This window comes from Meriones unguiculatus, chromosome 15, assembly GCF_030254825.1.
Source record: "Meriones unguiculatus strain TT.TT164.6M chromosome 15, Bangor_MerUng_6.1, whole genome shotgun sequence".
Classification (NCBI taxonomy): Eukaryota; Metazoa; Chordata; class Mammalia; order Rodentia; family Muridae; genus Meriones; species Meriones unguiculatus.
Genome location: NC_083362.1, coordinates 63968019 through 63992129, shown reverse-complemented (window position 1 = coordinate 63992129; position 24111 = coordinate 63968019). Strand labels below are relative to the sequence as shown.

General features: G+C 41.3%; 1 protein-coding gene across 2 annotated transcripts in view; it reads left to right on the top strand.

Moving 5' to 3' along the window:
• Positions 1-24111, top strand: part of Epha4 (EPH receptor A4) — a 140019-nt gene that overhangs the window by 84497 nt on the left and 31411 nt on the right. For both annotated transcript variants that reach the window (XM_021638595.2, XM_021638596.2), the window contains exons 6-8: positions 20742-20866; positions 22325-22484; positions 23530-23641. In XM_021638595.2, the coding sequence (XP_021494270.1) occupies positions 20742-20866; positions 22325-22484; positions 23530-23641 (397 nt within the window). The remainder of the gene's footprint in view (positions 1-20741; positions 20867-22324; positions 22485-23529; positions 23642-24111) is intronic.

The following is a 24111-nucleotide window of genomic DNA, read 5'->3' as shown; positions in this document are numbered from 1 at the left end:
GAAATGGATATGCAGTTTATTTAGACTTAAGCAGACCATCTCAGGCAATTGGATACAGGGCGTGTTCCTAGGAGAGAGATGCTGTGTAAATGAAACAAGTTTCCTTGCTAAGGAACAGAATTGTGATCGTTTCCCTTAAAATGTCATGGGAGCAGCCAACATTAACACTGCTGAGTTGTTTCTGCTTTGCATTCCCCAACCTTCTCAGGATTGGTTTGCTTGGAGACTAGATCATGCAGAGAGGGAAAGATACTGGTTTGTCTTAAATCATTATTAACCTGACCTCCACTAGTAGTTTTCTCTACAAATGCTGAACAAAAGCAGTGGCATTTGTTTCATAAAGAGTGTTTTTGTTTGTTTGTTTCTGTATGAGAAAGGGTATATCGGTAGGTAAGTTTTGCACATGATGGCACATGTAGGGAGACCAGGAAATAATTCTCTGGAGTCCATTTTCTCCTTCTGTCATGAGATAGTTGTAAACACTAACCTGCTGATCCATCTCACCAGCCCCAATGTACATTTTGGGTTTTCATTGGCGTATAACCAGGTGGGAAAGATCTGGCTACCTCTCTCCCGTATCAATAGTGTTGAGGACTATCTGTAACACTGAGACCAAAAGCATACTTTATAGATATAGTATAGATTGTATGATTATCCAGACCCACCCAATTGCTGCCTTTTCTATGGAATCCTATGCATTCAAATATACAGCCAACAGCCAGCATGACCTTGGAGCTCATAGGGCTGGACTCTTGAGGCTAACGTTCAGAAGTGGACCTAAAGAGCAATTCCAAGGTCGGAAGCAATTCTGAAGGGTTTCAGTACAGTTGTCATTATAACTTTGCCACACTCGGGTGTGACTTTACAGTAATGCTCATCTCCTAAGGGTCCCATAGCCAGGGGGCATTTTCCTGTCTAGTCATAGTAGAGCATGAAGCAGTTGGTTTCCTTTGTTTCGCTGTTGTAGTCTGAGAACTTAATTTAGTCATGGGTGCTCTAAGGCAGATGTCTGAGCCTTCAGGAACCTCTCTGAAGACTTTCCCAGTTGTGTTGCCATTAGTTAAACCGGTAGTACTTGTTAGGTTGGCATTGTTCTTTGGAGCTGCACAGTTAAGGAAACTGCAAGAAGAAAGCCACACCACCAATACAGTGGCATGACTCTTTGCCATAACACCATTGTACCAAATGTCCTAGTAGTTATTTAATATGTTTGTTGACTTAACTTTTATTTACAGTAAAAACAAATGGGTTAACTCTGTATAGTAGTAATACATCCAATAAACTCAAAATAATGAGAAAAGAAAATAATTAAGTACAAGAGGCACACTGTCTGTTATTACTCAACTGGTAAGTTCCCATTCTTTCCTTCTCTGCCATCTTTTAATTAGACACATTATGTTATTTGAGTGGGATAATGGAGAACAGTGGGAATTCTCTTCCCCACTGGGTATAATTGCTACCTGTCTTCTAGACAGGAGAAGAAAGCTTCAGAGAAATGGTGGGAGAAGGAAAAAAAAATCTTGGGGCAATTGAGTGAGGTGATACCATAGGCATAAAGGAGCAGGTTTTCTGGGGTCTGAAGCTGAGATGGGTTTTGTGTGATTAAGAGTGGAATAGGGCTCAAAATAGAAAACAAAACAAGAAACCAGAGTTTGGGACCCATATGAAAATTTTTAGCTTTCCTATGCCATATTCTGACAAGGTTAAAGAGAATACAATTGTCAGATAAGGAGAGCTCTGCATTAGTATGCTCAAGGTGAAAAAGGAAGAGGAGAATTTGGCTTTATATGAAAGGTGTTGAAAAGCAAGGTCATAGCTCACTAGGCATCTGGCCAGTGGTTAGGTGTGAGAGGTGGAGGCCATACTGGAGTTAGCCAGAAGGAGGATGTGAGATCAAAGGACATGCAGAAAGCACATTCCAAGAATTATGGTGGAATACAACACTCAAATGAAGTGGGCTCAGGACCAAGGCATTTCTTTAAGCTTGAAAAGGAGAGAAAACAAATTCTTCACAACGTTTTTTAACTGTTTCAACATCCTACCTGCCCTATACTCAAGACAACCCATTAAAAATGGCTTTTGTATTTCTAAAGGGTAAAAGATAGTCAGGAGTTGAGTAACAGTTTGTGGCATTTGGACATGTAGAGTTCAGATTTTGGCATCTAAGAATAAAGTTTTATTGGAACACAAGGCCAGTCATTGGTTCACATATTGTGTAGGAGGGCTTCCGGCTGCAAAACATGGGAGAGTGAATGGCCAGCAGTGTAAACATAATTAACTCTCTGGCTTTACATTTATATTAAAAGCTGGTCTCTGCTCTGGAATACGAAATCAAGTAAAGGAAGTAGTCAGAGCTGAGGTTAAGATGTTGAAATGGCCATGCCACTTGTGGGAAACAGTGCTTCGGGGGAAGGATGTGGTGGTTTAGCACTCTAGTTAATCCATATGAGACAGTTTGTATTTGGCAAGATCCATTATTTGTAAGATGTTTTGATTGTGTTAAGAAAATTAGCCAAAGCAATTACGATTTCAAACATTGCTTTTGCTTCCTTGGACCACAAATTTTTTCCCACTGATACTCACATTTAAATGTGTCTTTCTTTTTGATGTTGGTGTGCACAGGTTCTCTTCAAGTTACTTTTTAAATTTTTTATTTTATTTGTGCATTTGTGTGTGTGTTTATATGTGTGTGTACATAGTATATATGGACACAGAGGCCACGTCAAAGGCAAACTCTGGAGTCAGTTTTTACCTTCTACCTTTATTTATATGGGGTTCCAGGGATTGAACCCCAGCCATCTGTCTTGCTCAGCAAGTGCCCTTCCTTGATCCTGGTTCTCATTTAAAGTCTACATCCTCACCACATTGAGTCTTAAGATAATCACTTGCTCTGATTTGTTCATGTTAGCCTCTCACTGAGATGATTTCCTGTCTGCTTTGATCTCCAGGAAATCATGGTATTTTTCCTTACCTATACATTTCCTTACCCCTACAAGATTTGAAGGGAAAAACAAATGGTAGAACTAGTAAGATCTCCCAAGGAACTCGGTAAAGAAATCCCTCTGAGACTGTGCTGATATGGTGTCTGCACATCCTTCCTTGTTGGTGCATAATGCTGGCAGCGCAAAAGTGGAGGCTGATTGAGAGACCTTTGTTTGCTAGGATAATTATAAGCTTGACCAAGCACACAATGGTCTTCAGAAGGGCCAGGCTGTGCTTTTCTCATTAACGGCTCTGCTCCAGCCTCAAGGTCCTGGTTTAGTTCAAAAAGTCCTTAGGAAAATGTATTTGAAAAACATATAGTACATTGTTTTTTTGCTTTTTTTTTTTTCAGTTTTTTTTTTTAAAGAAACTCTTGATTTAAACTCAATACCAAAAAGTCTTATTTCTATAGAATATTGCTGCTTTCACTATAATTAATAAGCCTACTCCTTAATTCATAATTATAATTCTAAAATAAAATACATAAGCAGTTCTAGAAAATATTAGCCTTTTTGTTTGGGGAACTAGGATTCCTGGATTCATATTCATGGTTAGTACCATAAGGCCTGGTGAGGAGAAAAATAAAAAAATAAAATAAAATAAAAAGCCTTCCAAAGGAATCTACTAAATTATCCAACTTCAAGGTTGACTGAGCAGCATAGACAAATGGTATGCCTACAGCGCCTAGCGGTGATTATTGTGTATAAGTGAAAGTTCTCATTGTTTAGAAAGGTAAATATTTCATTTTCAGAAAATGGACGTTGGTTTTTATTTATACACCCAAGCCAGAGAACACTGTTTTCCTTAACTCCATTTGCTTTGCTCCTACATAAATATACACACATGTTCATCTGTGAGACGGGAAAGCCTCTCTCCTGCATGCTTTTGGCAGTCTAATTCTGCTTTCTTTCTCATTTTTCAATGTTGTGCGCGTTACATTGACCTCCACTGCCAACTGCTACATTCTGGAGAAGCCATCAAGAGATCCAAAAAATAAATGCCTGTCTGAGGTGAGAACCGAAAAGTGCAGGGCTTACCAGTGCTTTTAGGTGGGTTTCTTTCTCCACTCTCTAGATGCCCTTCCAACTAGTGAAATTAATCACTGTCTCCTCAGAGAAGCCAAAGGAGACTAGACTCCAGTCTGCAATTGAACATCAATAAAAAGATCCAGAGAATCTTTATTGAAGCTTCCATGAACACCTTACTGATATCTCTAAATGGTTTTTATTTTTTGCCTTAAATACCATGAAAACCATGTTGTCTTGAGGGTTCTGAAGTCTTCAGGGACTAGTTGGAATCCCTGTCCATGTCTCCCAAAGATAGCGTTGTTTTAGGCAGGAAGACATTGCATGTGGTCTTCAGGTGGATCAGAAAATATTGCATTAGGTTTGTAATTTGCCTTTCTGTTGGAACACTGTTTTTTAAATTAGCCTTTCTATGGGGGCCACCTGGCCCTGACGCCCTCAATATATGACCCTGCTTTCTCCTCCTGGGCCAGAAGTACAATGATAAGAGTTCTCAGCTGTACAATAGTGACAAAATAGAGATAGTGCCACATCTCTGTGGTCACCTGCTTCATGAACATGGTGGATACCCTGAGAAATACCTCTCACATATTGTTATCTAATTTTGAAGGACACAGCATGTGCCCCAAGCCAGGCCTGGTCACCCTTCCTCAATAAACAAACGAGCCAGGTTAATAGCGATAAGTAGAAAAAGGAAATTTATTCACTGTTACCATTTGGGAAAGAGGGACAGAGTTCCAGTAAAGTCCCAAGCCTGCCCTTAAGGTCCTGAAACGAGGTTAAAGTTTAAATAGAGAATTAATATGCACACCTAAGCAAGCCCAGTCGAGGTGTGGGCCTGCTCACCACGGACCCTTCATTGTCCGCGCCGCAGTCCCATCCTGTAAGCTGCTGTGATAAGTTGTTAGATCTGTGTGAAATCTTTTTGCAGTTCTCTGGCTGGCACCTCTTGTTCTCCCAGAAGGAGAGTCCTTGTGTGTTTGTGTATGTGGAGGTAGGATATCTTTCTTTCTGCCGAGCTCATTACAATATGAGGGTCAGTGTTAGAACAGGGCTGTGGCAATCAGGCTAAACAGCCTTCAAAATGATTACTTTATAGACAGAGTAGGCAAACAAGCCTTACTTAAACTTGTTTCTCTATCTGGCGAATTAATTGCTGAGGCTTAGACTGCAGTTCTGTACTGCGCCATCTTTTGTGTTTTGTTATAACAAAGCGTAGGGACCACTTACTAAAATATAACATTTATATGAAATATACATCTAACGCATATGATGGAGAAAGTGCCTTGAGATGTTTGTGCTATTTTGCTACCACTTTTGAGTGGAGCGGCCGAATCAGAGAAGAAAGGAAGAGTGTGCCAATTGTTTGCTCTGCAGTTCCCAAACGATACCAGAGATACACAGATTTCTCAGGCAGTTTGAGGTGCACTTTCAAAACACCTTTTGGATGAAAGCCGTAGAATCGATGTTTTGAGGAAGTTCTCACAGGAGCCTTTGGTCCGTGGCATATGCACATGGCGTTTTGGAGGCAGAGCCAACCTCTCAGTTGAGAGCTAAATAAGGATCTGCCACCAGCAGGCTCTCAGTACGCTGCACACTTGGGTAAGAGCCATCCATTAGAACACACATTGAAAAGGGACAGCTCACCATGGCTCCCTGGAGAGTTTGTGTTGTCTAGATAACACACTGCAAGCAGTAAATCTGCAGCCTCCGGAATCAACTTTTCTTTGGGGTGGGGGAGGGCAACTAAGTGTGTGTGTTAAGGTAGATTCAAACACAGCTTCGTCTATGTTTCCTTACCAACGCTAAGGGCATGAAAACAAGCCAGTCTTTCAAATAAGCTAGTAGCAGAAAGCTTACTCAGGTATTCTCTCTCTGCCCTCGCTAAGGGAGCCAAGGACTCTTTGCTCTGGAAATTACTGGTGATCCCAAGTGTTGCTGATGTAGGATGGAGTTCCATGATTGTTTTGACACCCACTGAACCTACCCTGACCCTATAGGGTTTCTAAGAGATCAAGGTTTGAGGGAGCTTCCCAGGAAGCCACCTTCCATCAACTCCTTTCTTCTCGCTTAAAATAGAGGCAGGGTTATCACTGTAGAAGGTGGTAGGTCTCTGTTGCTTCACTTTTCACCAACAACTAGGAGAACAACAACAGACCCCTGAAGACATGGGAGTCAGAAGCATGTCTTCATGTAAGCAGGAAGAAAGGATGGAGACTCTTAAAGCCATAAATGGTGTTGACAGCTTCCATTTGAAACTTCACTGTAGAGAAGTCAACTGACTTAAGTGAGGGTGTAAGACAATGCAGCTAGGGAGTCTTCATAGAATATAAAAGATGTGTTATTCGGGGGAGAGGTCCTTGAAATACAAGTGCTAAATTTTCAAAGTATATTTGAACTGGAGCCTCTCTTGCACGGCATGTTTTTTGATTTTTTTTTCTTCCTCCTTCATTTCTGAACCCGTTACAAGGTAACTTGCACCACGCACTGGAGCTGTGGTTTTCCGTGTTTCTTAGTGACTGCTGGGGGAATATTTTCAGGTGAGATATTGTTCTAATGAGGTTCTTCCCGCACTTAGAGATTCACTCCTGGGCGGAGCTGGATCCAGCAAATGTCACACTTCAGCAAACTGTGTTTAAAGAGAGGCCCTTGAGAGGTGCTGTGAACCCCTCTATTAAAAAAAAAATCCCCAAACAGTTATGGCTTTCCTAACGCATTCTTTGTTATATTTTATGACTACAAAAGTCATCTTGAATTCTTAAGCACAGATCAGTTATGGCTTTCCTAACGCATTCTTTGTTATATTTTATGACTACAAAAGTCATCTTGAATTCTTAAGCACAGATCTAGTTGAAGACATCTATTGGCCTTAATAACATTTTAAATTTTAATGGCTCAGTTGTTTCCGCTCTGAGCTTATACTGCACGTAGGAGTTTAAATTATCTGGCACACACAATTTCATTTCTGGCTGATACCCCAAAAATTTAAAAAAAAAATGTTGTTGCCAACTCCCAAGCTTAAAATCTTCTCTCAACTGATTCTTCTGTTCCTAACCTGTAATATACCCTTTGAAGAGAATTGTCCAAAAGATAAAGTTTTAGATTTGAGGATTGCTGAAAGATCATTTCATGGCCATAGTTTTGGGTTTGTTGTTGTTGTTTTTGTTGAATTGTTTTGTTTTGAGAACATAGCATATGATGACCATTTAGAGGAACCACTTTCAAAAGAAGTTGTTTCTATAATCTAACCCGAAGGTCTCTCTCTTTCTCCACTCACTGGGGGATTCATTGTACCACAGCAAGAGAGAGTTGTGTGTAAAGTGGAAGCCTGGTCCACAGCTTTTGCCCCATACATATCTGATCCTTTGTATTTATAACTTCCCTATACTTCCATACTGAGGAATCAAAGCGGAATTAAGATATGGTGTTCATCCATTGCTCTTCCTGTCTCTCATTTCCACTGTGACATTCCACTTTATTATCCAGAGTCATCATTTTTTCAGTCCCGTGGTTCTGTAAGCCGAGTGACATTTGGGCTTGGAAAGCTCCCACATAGCAGAGAACACATCAATTTGGCAAGGAAAGATTCACCAACATCTTTCTTAAGACAGTAGGGCCCTGTCAGTAGTGTTCTCTATCCTATAATTTTGTGTTGTTCTTTATTCTTTTCCAAATAGTGCTGCCTGAATTTTCTCTCTTCCCACTATGTGTTTCAAATGCAATGAGAGAGAGATTTCTTTTTCTTTTTAAAAAGAGTTTAAAAGTTTGGGTAAAGAGACTCAATTTCTCAATTTACAGTAACCTTGACTTTTGTGAGTAGCTTGTGTGATCTCTTAAAATGACCATTAGAAAGTAGATGCCCTGTCCAAGATACATACATCATGTATATGTGATGGGGAATTGGATGGCCCAGAAGATGACTAATGGGGCTTTGGACCTTTCTGCCTTTGGGTCACCTCTTTGAATGTGGACGACATCCTAAGTGATCCAAAGCCTGACCATTTGGCAGCCATGAGTGACTATGGTAATGGGATTGGTTTCAGTCCAGGTCTTTGCCGACAGGTGTTCACATCGTAACTGACACTAATTGGGGCCTTCTCTGAGGCAGCTCTCATGAAGAAGTAGTTCATGATGTATTCAGTCAGTAAAGAAACGGAACTCCCTGAGTGGACACCCCTACTACCTTGTAAACATTGCACATGTCTGTCGTGAGCCCCATTAGCCTAAGAGGTAGGAAACAGGAATCTAATTTTCAAATTTTTTCAATAACTCAGAATGGCTAATGCCTCTTGTCTTTGAGCTTTTCTTTTCAATTGTCCTGTAGGGATATACAGCATTTATGAAGATTGGCACCTTGAGTAGGGTTGATAACAAGATCATGTATTCTTAGCAATAGCTACCAAAGATGCTTATTGATAGATAACGTAAGTCTATATTCGTGGTTCTGGAAAATGAAGAACAGTATGAAAAAGTGACATGAGACCCTGTTATCAGCAAATTTCTAAGCATGATCTGGGTACAGTGGTGCAATCCCAACACGGAGGAAATGGAAGCAGGGAAATCAGGGGTTCAAGGTCATCTGTTACATAGCAAGTTTAAGGTCAGCCTGGGCTACGTGTAAGACCTTACCTCAAACAAAAACTAAGCTGAATTTCAAAGGGTGAAAGTAAAGGAGACCCAACAACATAGATGCTTTTGTTACAAGTATTGGAATCCAGAATAAGGCATCATTGGTTCCTCTCAGCTTAGGAATTGGACTGAGACTTAATATGACTGTCCATAGAGATTTTCTGGTTTCATCTATTAGCTGCTGTCATCTCCTCTTTTTTTCTTTTCTTTCTTCCTTCTTCTTTCTCCTGTCTTCCTCTTCTTTTACCTCACAGGTGATTCAAAAATTCCTATAACAAGTAGCAAAGCCACAACTACCCTAACACACTTTTAAAAAATTCAAAATAACAGTCACTGGTCTATTTATTAAAACTGACAGGCTCCTGTTCAGTACCTTACCTCTAAAGAATGGCTTTACAGAGGTAAGAAATTGAAAGTAGCCAATAAAAATGAAGGAGCAGGACTCTGTTCGTCAGCTTCTGGAGAAGGTTTTCAAGTTTTCCTGTGTATAAACGTGGAAATTTGAGTATGGGAAGGAGGAGGCAGGAGGAGCAAAGATTTACTGGGTGCATCTATCATGCTGGCATTTAGAGGCTTGGTGATTAAAACGTGTTTAATTGAGGACCAGTCTAGATCCTCTGGATGTCAGAAAGCTAAATGTTACAGCATTGTCGGGACGATTAGCAGCTGTCTGGGAAACAAAGAGAACGGGCAGCACATGGCTCAGCTTTTCATTTTGCAGCCTTGGGAGGCCCAGAGTTCTCCAGTGGGGCTGAGAGCTGAAGGAATAAAGCCTCGGCATATAGCAGTTAATCCTGCCTGCTCTTGGCTGCTCAGCACAAAGGGTTTTCCTTACATATTCCAAATGAATATTGGAGGCCACTGTGGGTCACAGAGGACCTGGCTTGGACAAGGAGCTCTCTATCCAAGTCACATACAGGCAGAACAGTTGAAATACTCAATAATTATTCAATATCTAGGTAAGCCTGCCTGAATGCTCTTCTCACCAAAAGCATCTGGGGTGGGGGGAGGGGGGGAATTATGCTCTTTTGCTGTTGCCAGATTTAATGTATTCTTATCTTAATACAGTTGTCTAGTTCAGGCAAATTCTTACAAATAACCCCCGAGTGGGAAGGCTTGTTTTCCTTTGCCTCAGACTGGTGTTCTCACTTAGCAGGAAGTACACACATGGAGTCCTGTGGTGTTTCTGTTGGCAATTGTCAGAATGCACCTACAAATCTCTTGAGAAACATGCAGAAAGTAAAACAAATAGCTGAGGAGATGCTCTGTGCACAGAGATACCAGAGCAGGTAAAGAAGGCCTCTTAAGGTGCTTCTAGAACCAGCGCTTTGGAGGCGCATACGGTGGTGTCTGTCAAAATTGAAGCAATAATGCAATTTTCTTCGTCACCAGGAGCAGGGAACTCAATAGCATCGTGGTTTTAGTCACTGAAGCTCTATTTTGTAAAACTTTACCGCTTTCTTGACTTATTTTAGTTTTTTCCTGACCAGGGAGGTTTACCAAGGATTTTGGATGAGTCTTTCTAATGATAAATTCAGCAGTTCACTACCTCTACCCTTTAATAATAACCTTAATATTTAATCTCTGCTCTCTTTGTCATGAAAAAATGTACATAGCCTAGAAAAGTAGGCACTATTCTAACATATCACTGTTGACTTCCTGTTTCATCATGACACGGATCCAAGCACAGAACAATAAGACTATTATAACCCTTCAAATGCTTTTCTTGTCCTCTTATCCTTTCTATAACTCAAAATAACTATTATTTTTATATTTTAAGTTATTGTACTCGTTTGTTTTCTATTTCTCTCAGTTCTTTAAATTAGTTCAGTGTATATGAATCAAAATGAGACAGTGTAGGATTTATGTGTAAGCAGAGGCCGTATCTAATGACTTGGGACATTTGTGGTGCTTGTTGCCATTGCTGTGGAAAGGAAAGTTAGCCTTCAAATACACTATTTCTTACCAGTTAAAGGGCATGGTGGTACACACCTTTAATGCCAGAGCTGGGGAGGCTGAGGCAGGTGGATCTCAGAGTTTGAGGCCAACCTGGTCTACAGAGTGAGTTCCTGACAGCCAGGGGTACCTTCAAGACCTGACCTCAGCCACCAGCTTCAACTAGCTTGGCCTCAGTAACAAAGTTTCCAAAACATTCCCAAACAGGACCTCCATTGGGAAACAAATGGACCCATGAGCCTGGGAGGGTAAATTTCCATTCAGTTCCTAACAGAAAGGAGATGTGATGCTCTCTACAGATCAGTGAGCAAGATCGGCTGCTAACACATGGCTCTGAAATTCACCAGTTACAGAATTATCTGGAGGAAATTAAACTTCTTTGTCCTATATTCTCCTCGTCTGTAAGATGGGATGATAATAGTGCCTATTTCATGAGGTTGGTGTGAACTTAGAGCCTTGGTGTGTCACTGTGCCCTTAGGTGGGCTCATTGCGTGTCACTACAGACATGTGGAGTTAGGGGAGGATCCCTCGAGTCAAGTGGACTTGGATTTTGAACACATTTTATAGCTTTGGTCAAATTATTTAATTTCTCTCTGCTGGAATTCCTGAATTTGAAACATAGGAGTGATACTCCTAATTATTTGAAAGAGCAGTTAAGAGTAGAAAAGTGTGGCATGTGTGGAAGTGACTTCCAGCGAAGGGGGACAGTGTCCTCTTCACTCATTTCTGTGACCCGTTCCTCCCCACACGGGCCCAAGGCTTCAACTGCGCACTGCTAATTGTGCAATGGAGATTAAATTGCCTCTTTTCTAAAAATGAAAAGCTCACCCAACCCCATTGTCTTTCTCATTTCACACGGATACAAGCTCAGCCAAATCCCTTGGCCCAGTTATTTTGTCATCTTGCTGGGCCTACTGTTGGAAGAGGACTCATGGCCATGATTTGTGTCCCTTCAGAGTCTCTGCCTCTGCTAGCAGCTCACCTCAGGGTAGCATGCTCCAGTTCCCTGCAAACGAGTGAGGAATCCACCCATCATCCATAGCCAGGAACTGGAAGGAACTTGGACCCCATTCTGGCAGCCTCAGACCACAAATCAATCAATCTTCTCTATTGGCCACAGCACACCACACTTGATTCAAGTTCATTGTCATGGAAAATGTCTTTTTGGCTAAGTGGCCCCCACCTCGCTCCACTGGGCACCTGCTGCAACCCTCAGTGTCCACAAGTGGGTTATTGCAATAAAACATAATCTCTTGCTGAAGTGACATTCGGTTGGTGGTGATGTGTTGGCGTGGGGCCTCCAGGATAGGCCGAGGTTGGCATCCACCTCCAGCTGGCAGATCACAGATGAGAGAGAATGGAGAGTCACAAGGGAGATATTCATGAGTGAGTCCAGAAAATAAGTAATTACTTCAACCGAATTCCATAGCCCTAGACTCAGTCATATGATCGTCCTTGGATACAAAGGAGTCTAGGAATGCGGTTTTGGCTGGGCAGCTCCATCTTTGAAACAGCTATTCGGGTAAAGGGAACTCACATCTCTGGACAGTAACTAAAGGGAGCGGATCCCGACACCTCCCACCGCAGCGCACAGGCGCTTTTGCATGAAAGCTCAGAAGAACATCTCGTCCCGTGATGTAAAGTTTTACTGATGGCTTTCTGTAGAGAGTTGGGTGAAAAGAATTTGCTGCCCACCTCTTAGTGTGGGGGTCGAGAAGGCAACCTTATAACGTCTTGACTCCACAGTGAGCCAAAAAAAAAAAGGCCGAGTGACAGCCCGTGCACACTCTCAGCACTTAAAGCCTTCAGATGAAGCATTGTTAGTGTTCCAGAGTCAGATGCTCGAAATCCTTGGAAGCACGGCTCAGCTGGGCCCTTCAATAAACATTCGCACGCATTGCTTGCGTCGTAGTATTTGTTGAGAATACGTGCTGTACTTCCCTCTGGAAAATCACTGTCTGAGAAAGACGCAGTCATCCTGTGTTTCAAAGTTTAAAATTAATCCATATGGATCCGTCCGTATTTAAATGTAAATAAATGTCATTTAATTCAAACTCTTCTGAAGATTTTGGCTGAAAACTTAGCTGTATGTTCTGTTTTGTTTTTTGTTAAGTTGAAAAACAAAAGCTGATACCACTTTAGTTTTTCTGTACCTTTTGCTTAGTTGTTTGCTTTTTTTTTTTTTTTTTTTTTTTTTCACTTTTGAGCGGTTGTTGTGAGGTTTTCTTTGTTTGCCTCGTTTTGTTTTTTTATTTGTTTTCTTTGTGAGGCAAGGTCTCACACTGCAACTCTGTCTGGTCTGAAACTATCAAGGATTGCTTTGAAGTCAGGGCCTCAGCCTGCCTCGGCCCCAGGATTACAGATGTGTACCGCCAAATACAGGTGCTTAGTTTCAAAATGATAATGTGCTCATGTGAAGTAGTAATTTAACAGCTTAAGAGCAGTGGGGAGTGGGCTGCACTTCTTACACAGGGATCCTGAGGCAACTGAGCTTTTTAATGACTTCACTGGGGGGAAAAGAGCAAAGGTAATCCAACTGATTGAATGTGCTACAAGCTGTGTGTGTGTGTAAATTTTGGTACTGTTAATACTTTAAGAATGATAGTGTAAAAAACATTGAGTATATAGAACCTGCTCAGTGGTTAGTTCCTTGTGTCATAGATATTGCTGAGTCCAAGAGGAGAAATTCTTCTCTCTCCTTGAATGTAGAGAAAGCAATTAATATTAGCACCAGAGTTCTTAGCATCTCTGAGATGTAAAACCCTTAATCACAGGGATATCATTAGTGCTCTGAAGCATTTAATTTTGATGCTTGACAGCATTTTAAAATGCACAAACCTTTGATAAAGAGTAAATCAGAGCTGTGGTGTTGAATTGAGAAAGAAGAAAAGTGAACAACATCAACAACAACAAAAAAAAAAACACCTTAAGCTCCAAGTAATTAAATTTAAATGTACTGTTTGAATAAAGCAGTGATATTTATAAGCTGTGAATTTAGGTGGGTTTTTATTGTTGTTGTTTGAACTGGGAAGAGACCCCTTGGCTAAACATCATCTCTTTAAATCTAGATTCCAGGGTAGGAGAAAGGTAACCTTCCTTCCCAACAGTGGTCAGCGTACCCTAGGCATCCACCCATTCAGGCTTCTAGACTTTGAAGAGCTGCTTTCACTCTTCCGTACCCATAGGCAGGGGATCTTTTTCTTTTTATTTCCTCCCTCATCCACCACCACCCCAAACCCTAATTTGAGCCAGGTATGAAAAGCAGTTGAGTTATTTTAACTGTTTTCTCTCCACCTATAAATCCCCCCAAACCCCCCCCCCAACAGTTTTTTATTCAGAGCTCATGATGCTGGCTGGGTTCAAGGAAGCAATGATACAGCCCAGGATTTGAGTACATCTTCCCCTATATCTTTTCTCTTTGTCTCTTTTTCTCTTCTCCATCCCATTTGGGTGTCACAAGCACCAAACTGAGGCAGTAAAATGACTTGTAGGTGTTTAATGGCAAGTCATTGAGGAAGTGAATAAAAGAAAATTGCAGTATTCACATCAGTGGGGAGCAAGGAGAACCACTGAGCTTTGAACCAAAGAAAGTTAAATTTACCATGTTCTTAAAGGGAGCCACCTCTGTTTGACATCAAAGCATCCCCTGTAATTCTTCCTCCCAGTGAAATGTGCCACTGTTAGGGTCATGATGGAGCCCTCTAATCTATGCAGTTTCTGTTTATCTAAAACACACACGGAGATAAAAACCACACATGCTTTCTGAATGCTTTGTGGTCTTCCCCAAACCGGATGCAGCTACAGGTACAGAGCAAATTCTCATTTTTCTCAGGGATATGTGGGATTCTGAGTGCTGAATAATGGAGAGTGGCTTGGGGGTGGTATGTGAAATTTATCTTGGTTTTCTTTTAGGAAGCTCAATTCATTCAACTTCCAAACTTGGGTGAATTTTCCCTTTCATCTTTTCTAGGGTTTTGCTCTATTTTACAGCAATTTTACTTGTTTCCATTGGTGTGTGGAAAGGTAGTCTGTTCCAATTGTTTAATCTTGGTGCTCCTAGTCTGACTGCAGAGGGCTCTCAATTCCTCTTCTGCTTCAGTGGCCTGATGGGTGTTCCCAGGATATATGGTAACCAGGGATGTCTCCCGCTCCTGCTGCCTGTCTACAGTGATACACAGAGTCTTAAAGAACAAAAGAAATGCTATAGGGACCTTTTGGGTTCCAGGAAATGACCTGGAAATCTCAATCATGTCCTCATAATGAAGACGTCAGGAAAACTATTTGCATACATCCTAGAGGTACAGATGAGGAACGCTGAGCAAATTGTCAACACCTTTGTCAGCCTAAAGAGCAGTCCCTCAAAATGTCTGGAACAGGTGCAGTGAAGCCTGGCTTTCCTGTTAACTTGCATTTGAATGACATTTTACAGCCTGTGTGTTTGAAAAGTGTTCAGAAACGTCACATGGACCTCGAAAACAGAGGTCCCATTTATAATTGGGATTGTCATTTGCTTCGCCTCCAATTTTCAATGTCTTGGTTAAACTAAATGACAAAACTAAACCCACGAAAGGTCATGAGATGTAAGTGCAGATGGAGAGTTTGAAGGATGTCTTGTGACTGGCACTTAATATTCAGGAAATGTTTCACTGTCCACCGAAAAGAAAGAGCAGATCAATTTTAACATTTAGTTCATTATTATTCACTTGAATGTATTGACCACCCAAAGGGATTTGCTAGACACCCTGAATCCTGAAGATGCAGTGATAACTGAAGACCTGCCCCTAAAATAAGCATCCTAGCAGCTTATGCTTGTGTCTGGAAGGCAGACCCGTTACTGATGAAGCATTGATGAGGGACTTGTCCAAGATGGGAACTAACACATTTTAGAATGAGATAGTTCTTTCCAAAATGTCCTTTATTTTTTTTTCCCCAAGTCAGTTGAACATTCTACTAAATCATTTAGGTTAAAAATATTTAAGATATATGGATTGAATGATTATCTTTTTTTTTTTTAAACCTTGAATTTCTGATTTGCTTGTGTTCCCCTTCCCAGTGCTTGGATTACAGGTGTCCTCCACTATTTCTAATGTAGATGGCAGAAACACCCGACCACACTGCTCTGACCTTACCTCAAACTACTGAAAAATGTTTTGTGACCCATGATGCCCTTCTCCTTTTCCCAGCATCTGGTTACAGCATGGCCTTCACCTACGTGGGCGTCAGTCCCAATAAAGATTCCTAGGCAAAGACATAAAGCATACTCTTTCTCTTTTTTTTTTTTGGATGGCCGAATGGATATGTCAGCATGGTTTGTAAGTAAACGAGGAAGTGAGGGATATTAGAATTGAAGGATATTAGAATTAAAAAAAAAATGATTAAAATTCCCTTGAGGATGAGAGAAGTTGCTCATTTATAGCCACATATCTCAAACTAGGACATTTGTCATCTATTTGTTATTCAAAATACTGCCACAAAACTGAAAATTATGAGCATAATTGAATGAGAACATAAATCTTTGTCTAGAGATGGCCTTCTCCTTGTGCTTGCCTTTGTGAACTTTGGATCCACCTTTCCTTACCTGTATTCTGTCAATGCGATCATCCCTTCTTTGCGGAGCAAAGTCTGGCCTGTGATACAGTCATACCTGGAACTGGGGACATAGTTTGATGCTAAAGTACTTAACAAAGAATTTTCAAGGCTCTGGGTAGGATCCTAGCACTACAAAATAACAATAATAATAATGTTAAAAAACAGGTGTGATGATACACCCTTTCAATCATAACACTTAAGAGAACACTTAAGAGACTACTCCAGAGGCTGAAGCAGAAACCTACTTTGGCCTACGGAGTAAATTCCTGGCCTGCCTGAGCTACAGAGCCAGACCATGTCTCAAAGGAAGTAAAGCTAATAAATAGTAAAACAAGCTGCAATGACAATGGGTTCTTCTTGCCTTTGTCCAGAGGAACAAAACTAACCTCAAAACAATGACCTCCCCTGAAGGAGACCTGTTGGCTGTGGGGAGCTGGGAATGGCTCGTCCACCTTACCTGTGGCCCTCCAGCAGGTGCACTATGTGTCTACAGCATGAGGAAGAAGCATCCTTTTTGTGCTTCTGCCACTGCCAGAAAGTTTGAAATTGGAAGAGTAGAATTGACTTCTTAAGTTCTAGAAAAAGGAGTCCTTGAGTAGACATTAGAAATGATCTTTTGTGTAAATGTATTATAAAAATTTCCTTAAAAGAAGAAAATGATACTAAAGTCATCAGATGGTACTTGATTGTAGAATAACTTTTGTACTCACTCTTGCGTAGTTCTTCTCTCAAGGAAGAATTGTTTCCAGAGGTGATGGGGAGACCAACAGGCAACTGCCACCTGTTCTTTATTTATTTATTTATTTGCGCGATCTTCTTATTGAAAAATTCTTATCAAAATATTTTAGTTGGGGGCTTAATAAGTTTTATTATTTGTTGCAGGAACAGAGCCCTAGCACGCTAGAATGCAGCATCCAAAACATTTCTATATGAGTTGGGAGGTGGTTGAACATGCCTTTAATCTAGCAGTCAGGAGGCAGAGTCAGGTAGCTCTTTTGAGTTTGAGGCTGGCCTACTCTACAGAGCAAAGTTTTAGGACAGTCAGGAATACACAAAGAAACCCTGTTTCAAAGAAACGAAACCCATACATTTCTAGATGGACTGAGGATAACCAATGCGGATTGATACCAGGAGTGGTCTTGAAGATAGCCTAGGAAAAGACCATTGACAATAGAAGGAATTGATCGAGTTTTTTGTTTGTTTGTTTTTCTCTCAACACTGAGTAATTCTGAGTTTGCCAAGGTCAGGATCTCAAGTCAGTGCCTCAATAGCCTCAATGTTTCTCACGTTCTAACAAAGTTTGAGGAGGCAACAGTGTCCAGCGAAGGCTTTACTTACGTTTTATATTTTGCTGGTTATCTGTCATTAACCAGATAATAGTGTTTAACTTATTAATGGGGAAGTTTCCTTCCAAGTTTTCCTTCCACAGTTTCAAATATTGTGTTCTTCGTAAGAATGTTACTTATTCATGATACAATGAGTAAGTTGTGGGGGGTTAGTGACAGCAGATGGGTGGTATGGGAAGACCACTGGGAACCACTAGGCTAAGGGAAAGATTGGGACATTCCATTGCCAAGTGCCTCATCTCGGGAAATGAGCTGCAGGCAGGCACACGCGGCAAGCTGATGGCTTCCAGATGTAGAGTTGGAGGCAGTATTGGAAACAGGATAGAAAAAGGCAAGGGCTGAGCCCATGTGTGGCTTGTGATATGGAGGACATCCAAGTTGCCTCTTTTCCAAAGTGGCAGGATGGCAGGGCTGAAGTTTTCTGAGACCCGAGTTCTTCCCAGGAGAAGCTCTTCTGAGAGACTGTGGCATGGGCCAATGCCTGACTTAGTTAGGTATGTCTCCAGGCCTCACTGGCCATGGATTGCTTTTGTCATGGTGCCCAGTCACACACCCCCTCTCAAGAACAGCTGTTCAATCAAGAATTTAGATATGGCAGTCACATCACAGGGTCTTTTTTGTGAATTAGAGACAAGCAGCAACTCAGAACTCCTGGCCACCCTTAGCCGATCATTTTCACTGTTTTACCTTCCCATTGTGTTTCTATGTCCTTTTCCTCTCTTCCTGCATTTTTATGACACCTGAGACAAGATCCACGTTGTCCATTTGATTTCCCATCAGTGCATGTCAATCTTCCAAGTAGGTATGCATTAAGACTATTCCATTAACAAACGGGATCATATTGTATTTTTTACTCCCTGCTTGAGAGTTTCAAACATCCACGCAGAGCTCAGGTCCCTTTTGAGCGGCTACAGGAATGCTGCTGCTCAGACTTCAAAAATTGAAATTGGATTCATTTCCCCATGCTGCGGTGTCCTCATAACCTAGCCCGAGAGAAGCCATTTTAGTTCAGCAGCACTCTGGGGGTAGACAGGCAATTGTTGCCCAGAGAATCTGTCGATTTTTTTTCAGAATCTAACCCAGACCATTTCTTAGAGAAAGTTCATTTGATAATTTTCTGATTTGCTCCCTCCTACCTTTCCTCTAATGGGCTTCACTTTTCTATTTCATTTCCCAGTCTCGAACATTGGAGTTGAAAGAGCCCCCCATTTTTTAATGGAGTGTATGCTAAAGTGCTCTGGTAGGCAATATATTTATTACCTGGAGTGAAATGGCTTTTCACAGCTTTCTGAGCCTGGCTGCCTCCCTAACTCTATATTTAGGAAACTTGCTGCTTGACTTTTATAGGATAAATGTTCTATGCCAACCAGTACAGAGAAAGAAAAACATGGCGTGTGTGTGTGTGTGTGTGTGTGTGTGTGTGTTGATACATCTAACGAGCACATTTCCGTTTTTTCATTTTGTTCAGATGTTCATTGGCTTCCATATGTCTGGTACATACAGCTTTGTTCATCCAGTTGGGTATTGCTAACCTTGGCCTTGCCTTTGATGGAGAACATGTGTACACACTGTATCTTTCACTGCTGTTTATGCCTGGGTTCCAATCTGGGATAGTTTTGAGAGAGGGGGGGATTGGGGTGGGGAGATATTGGGAGGGCTATCTGAATGTGTGTTTCTATCCTGAGGCATCCCTAACAGAGATGTCAGGTTGTCAGTATCTGCCTCTAGGAGACAGCCCTTGCTGGACTGGCTCTGTCATGGAGACTTCCTTTTATGACTGGCCTGTCCACTCCGCTCTGCCACCAGGCCACACACCACGTGTGGTCAGGCGGGTCTGACGCTTTCCATATTCTGTTTCTGGTGATAATTTATTTTACTTATTCTTTCCTGCACTGAGAATTGGCAATCCCATGGGTACGAGGGAGGCAGGGAGGGAGGATAACATTCATTTGTTGGAAGCCCATTTTCACATTCCCACAGTTTGGGGAGTAAAGTGAATATGCATTCAATTTAGCAAGCCCCCTAATCTCTGGTACTTCGGGCCAGCTTTGTGAGATAAGATGAAGGATTTCATCAAAGTTTCCTCTTCTCTCTGGGGATTGCACATTGGCACTGGCCCACATCTGTCACAGCAGAGCTTGCTAACAGCTGGCTGGAGATGACAACTCCACAGAGGAGAGATATGAGCCTGGGCAGCCAGGTTTTACAGATCTCAAGTAACTCCAGCAACATGCCCAAGAAGACTGCAGTTCCTGCTTTTCTCAGTAGAAAGGAAGGTTTGTTGCTCATCAGGGCACAAAAACAACTTCAACCTCTTGTAAAACAGTTGCATAATGCCGTTTATGTCCAGAGAGACCATCACAGCTTTTATTTGTGTTCTTCATTATTTGCATGGCCGTGCTTAAATGGAAAAGTCGTACTGTAATTAAACAGTACTTTTATTTATATTGGAAAGTGTATAAATCGTTTGCCTTCCAGCGTTCCACACAGTAACTGTGGAAGAATGGCAAATCCCTCTACTTAATCAAACTAAGTATCAGTAAGGTGACTTAGTACTTGGAGGTAGGGTGAAAGGTTTGCTGAGCTTGAATGGCGGTTTGCTGTGGGCAAACTATGGCTTATAAAAAGGATACTTTAGGTGCATGCCCTGTACCCATGGCCCAACAGCAAGAGTGGTCTCAGGTATGGGGAAATGACACTGTGGGCTCCTGAACCAACCCTTTGCTTCACAATTTTGTGTGTATGTGAGAGAGAGACAGCAACAGAGTGTACACTCAACATACCCATTTCTATGTACAGTTGTGCAGAGTCTACAGGAAGACATCAGGTATAGAAGAATATCCAGTGTCCTTCTCTATCATTCTCTACTTACCACCCTAGTTTCAGAATTACAAATCAGTGCCAACCACACACAGCTGTTCTGTGGGTACCAGGGAGCCAAACTCAGGTCCTCATGATTGCAGAGCAAGCTTTATCCACTGAGCCGTGTCCTCAGTCCCCTCCCAGACGGTCTTTTAAAGACAAGCCATATACAAAGCAAAGTCTGAAGAGAATGATAATGACAAATGCCCTTGTCTGGAGAATGGCCATGTGGTCAGCAGGAAGGTAATCTTGTGGGACTTTCTGAAGAAAAGTGAAATTGTTGAGTGATGGTTCCCAAAACATGTCTCTTTCTAAAGCATGATGTCATTTTCTTTTCTTTCTCCCTGATAGCACCATCATCCATTGCTTTGGTCCAGGCTAAGGAAGTTACAAGATACAGTGTGGCCCTGGCATGGCTGGAACCGGATCGACCAAATGGAGTTATCTTAGAGTATGAAGTCAAATATTATGAAAAGGTATTTCTTCCCTTTTCCTTTGCCTCCCTCCTTTTCTCCCTCCCTCACTTTCTTCTTCCTCTTTCTCTTCCCTTTCTTTCCATTATTTCCTGTCTGTTCTTCAAGCATTAAACAGTTCCAAGTCATGAACCAGTCATAAAAAACAAAATTTAAAGCATCTTGGTTCCCAACAAAATCTGATTATGGAATATAATATTTGGCTCATTATCTTGAAAAAACACACAGTGTTCTAATATAATTATATTTTCTTTCAAGTAAGAGAACTCAAGACCTAATCTGTATACCTTCTATCATGGAGAATGACTCATAACTGCTAAAATAATGATATGTTTAAGCAGATCACTGCTGTTCAAAATGAAGGTGTGGGTTTTGATAACTTTTAAGAGAAAATTGGGCGAGGAAAATTACATTTTTCATCACCATTTTATAGAAACCCATTAATTTTGTAAATAACTTGTCTCTTGGATAGAGTCTTGAAGAGAGCTATTTGCATCCAAGCTTTGTCCAGAAAATGAACAATCAGACTTTTTTTCTTGATTCTTGTTTATTTTTTTATATATTTTATTTATTTATCATTTATACAGTATTGTACCTACATGCCAGAAGAGGACACCAGATCTCATTATAGATGATTGTGAGCCACCATGTGGTTGCTGGGAATTGAACTCAGGTCCTTTGGAAGTACAACAGTACTCTTAATCTCTGAGCTGTCTCTCCAGCCCCCAGTTTTTGGTTGTTTTAGACAAGTTTTCTCTGCATAGCCTTGGCTCTCCTGGAACTCTCTATATATACCAGGCTGGTCTCAAACTCAGAAATCCACCTGCCTCTGCTTCCCAAGTGCTGAGATTAAAGGAGTCTCTTATTGGCTTCCTTATTAGAAGCAGAAAGGGGGCTGGATTATTGAGCTGAATTCAAATTATAAGATTTTTGCCACTTTACAGACCTTCTTAAGGAAAGCAGTATATACCAAATAGATGGAATAGAAATGATATAATGGTTCCCAATGCATGGTTGTGTTTCAGTCCACTGTATACTGAGGAGAACTGGGATATAGGTCTGAAATGAAGGAGATTGTGATGCTGATTTCAATATCTTAATATTGGGGTGGGGGCAAAAATTAGAAAAAACATCAACCATCATTTGATGTTCAATTGTTTTATGTATCTTCAACAATTCAATAAATTGTAAATAAAAAATATAAATTTGAATTATAATAAAAACGTAGTATGACCAATGTCAACAATGACCATGAAGTTTTTTTTGTTTTTTCTTTTCTCTTTTCTTCTAACTTGTAAAAAGTAACACCAGTATTTCAACCCTGGAAAGCATTCCAGAGAATGTACTTATGACCTGTCACTTGCGTCCAGGTTCTTGGGGAGCTGGACTGTCCTCTCTGATTCTGCGTAGAGTCAGAGGACTCCTTCTGCACCTCACCAGTTTTGCTTTCCTGTCATGTAGGATCAGAATGAACGAAGCTATCGCATAGTTCGGACAGCTGCCAGGAACACAGATATCAAAGGCCTGAACCCTCTGACTTCCTATGTTTTTCACGTGCGGGCCAGGACTGCTGCTGGCTATGGGGACTTCAGCGAACCCTTGGAGGTCACTACCAATACAGGTAATGGAGACCACTTAGATGCCACCTGTTCCCAGATGCTTTTTACTTATGGGTTGAGCACCGCTCTGGTGCAACCAAAGAGCTGTGTATAATTTTTGGCTATGTAAGCATTTGGCTACTATGGATATGTGCATGAAACAGGATAACCAGTGCCAACCTCTGAGAAAACTCCATGCTGTTTGAAGGAGAAAATTTTCCACAATACTTTCTCATCTGTCTTCCCATGAATGAAAAACAATGTCAGTGTTTATCATCTTGAACATTCTACCAAGCGTGAATAATGGGTTTGCTAACCTGACTAATTGAGGGTTCTGTAGCTACCCCCACTTTAAAAAAAGGAGTTTTCTTCCTGAGAAGATTAAAGAAGGAACAAAAATTACCATTTTTTTTTCCTCTCCTACTTATTTTTAGGAATCTGTTTAAATAGTGTCATTAGTGTGCATGTATGTTTTTAAGTCTCTTGTAGGAACGTTAAGTCTTGCTCCCTGGAGCGCTGGAATGGCTAACTGAACAAAAGTTTACTGAGCAAGAGATCTCCACCTCCTTAATTACTTAACCTAAAGTAGGCCTACTTAATAAGGAGATGGTTGGACCAAATTTTGAACATCTGTTACAGATATAAATTGTTCTTGCAGATTATTAAACGAGAATGAGGAAGACAGATGGGAAAGTTGAGATGACGCGAAAGGACACTACATCCTTGGTGTTACCAAGGATGGCTATAAGGAGGAGGTGTCTTAGAGCTGGCCTGTAATAGGTTGGAATTTAATACCTGTGGATGAAGGGAGAGCAAACCTTCTGAATTTTCCAAATGTCTTTTTATGAAGGAATGTATATTTTCATCATGTGAAATTTTTGACATAAAAAGATATAAAGGCATGCATCAACATATATTTTGAGATTCTTCACAGAATGATTAAAAGGTTTGGGGATATGCTTAGCAGATGCTCTTGCATGGATAGCATCTTCAGAAAGCTGAGTTTGCTAGCAAGTTCCATCACTTCGAACTGCCCCCTATGTGACCCCCATGTAATTGTCATTCCAGTGCCTTCCCGCATCATTGGTGATGGAGCCAACTCCACTGTCCTGCTGGTCTCCGTCTCCGGCAGTGTGGTGCTTGTGGTCATTCTCATCGCAGCTTTTGTCATCAGTCGTAGGTAAGGACAGAAGCACACCCCTCTCCTTCCCAGTCTTCTGCAGGAGGATTTGTCTTCTCCACACAAAGCCAAAGGCTTTTTGCATGCCAAGTTCTCTCTTCACTTTGACCATCCCACATCCATCCTGGACTTTATGGCAGGAACTGGGTGACAGCCTACTCTAGAAAATTCCAATTGATTCCAGGAAGCCAAGGGGAGATTTCTGGAGTCATTAAGCTTCGAGGGGGTTTCATTTATCCCTTTGTTAACCCTGGACTCTGTATCCAAGATGAGAAGCTGGGTAAAATGCAGACCTGAATGTTGCACATTGCCATCTCACAGCCGTATTTGTTTTCTTTTATAAGATAGCAGGGGTTGTTTCTTGCCTGAAAGGGTTGTTGGCAAGAAACTTTGATTAACATGTTAGGTAGCACTCTAACTCCATAGGTGCTGCAGCATGATATTGGTTAACAAGACAGAGAAGGGATATG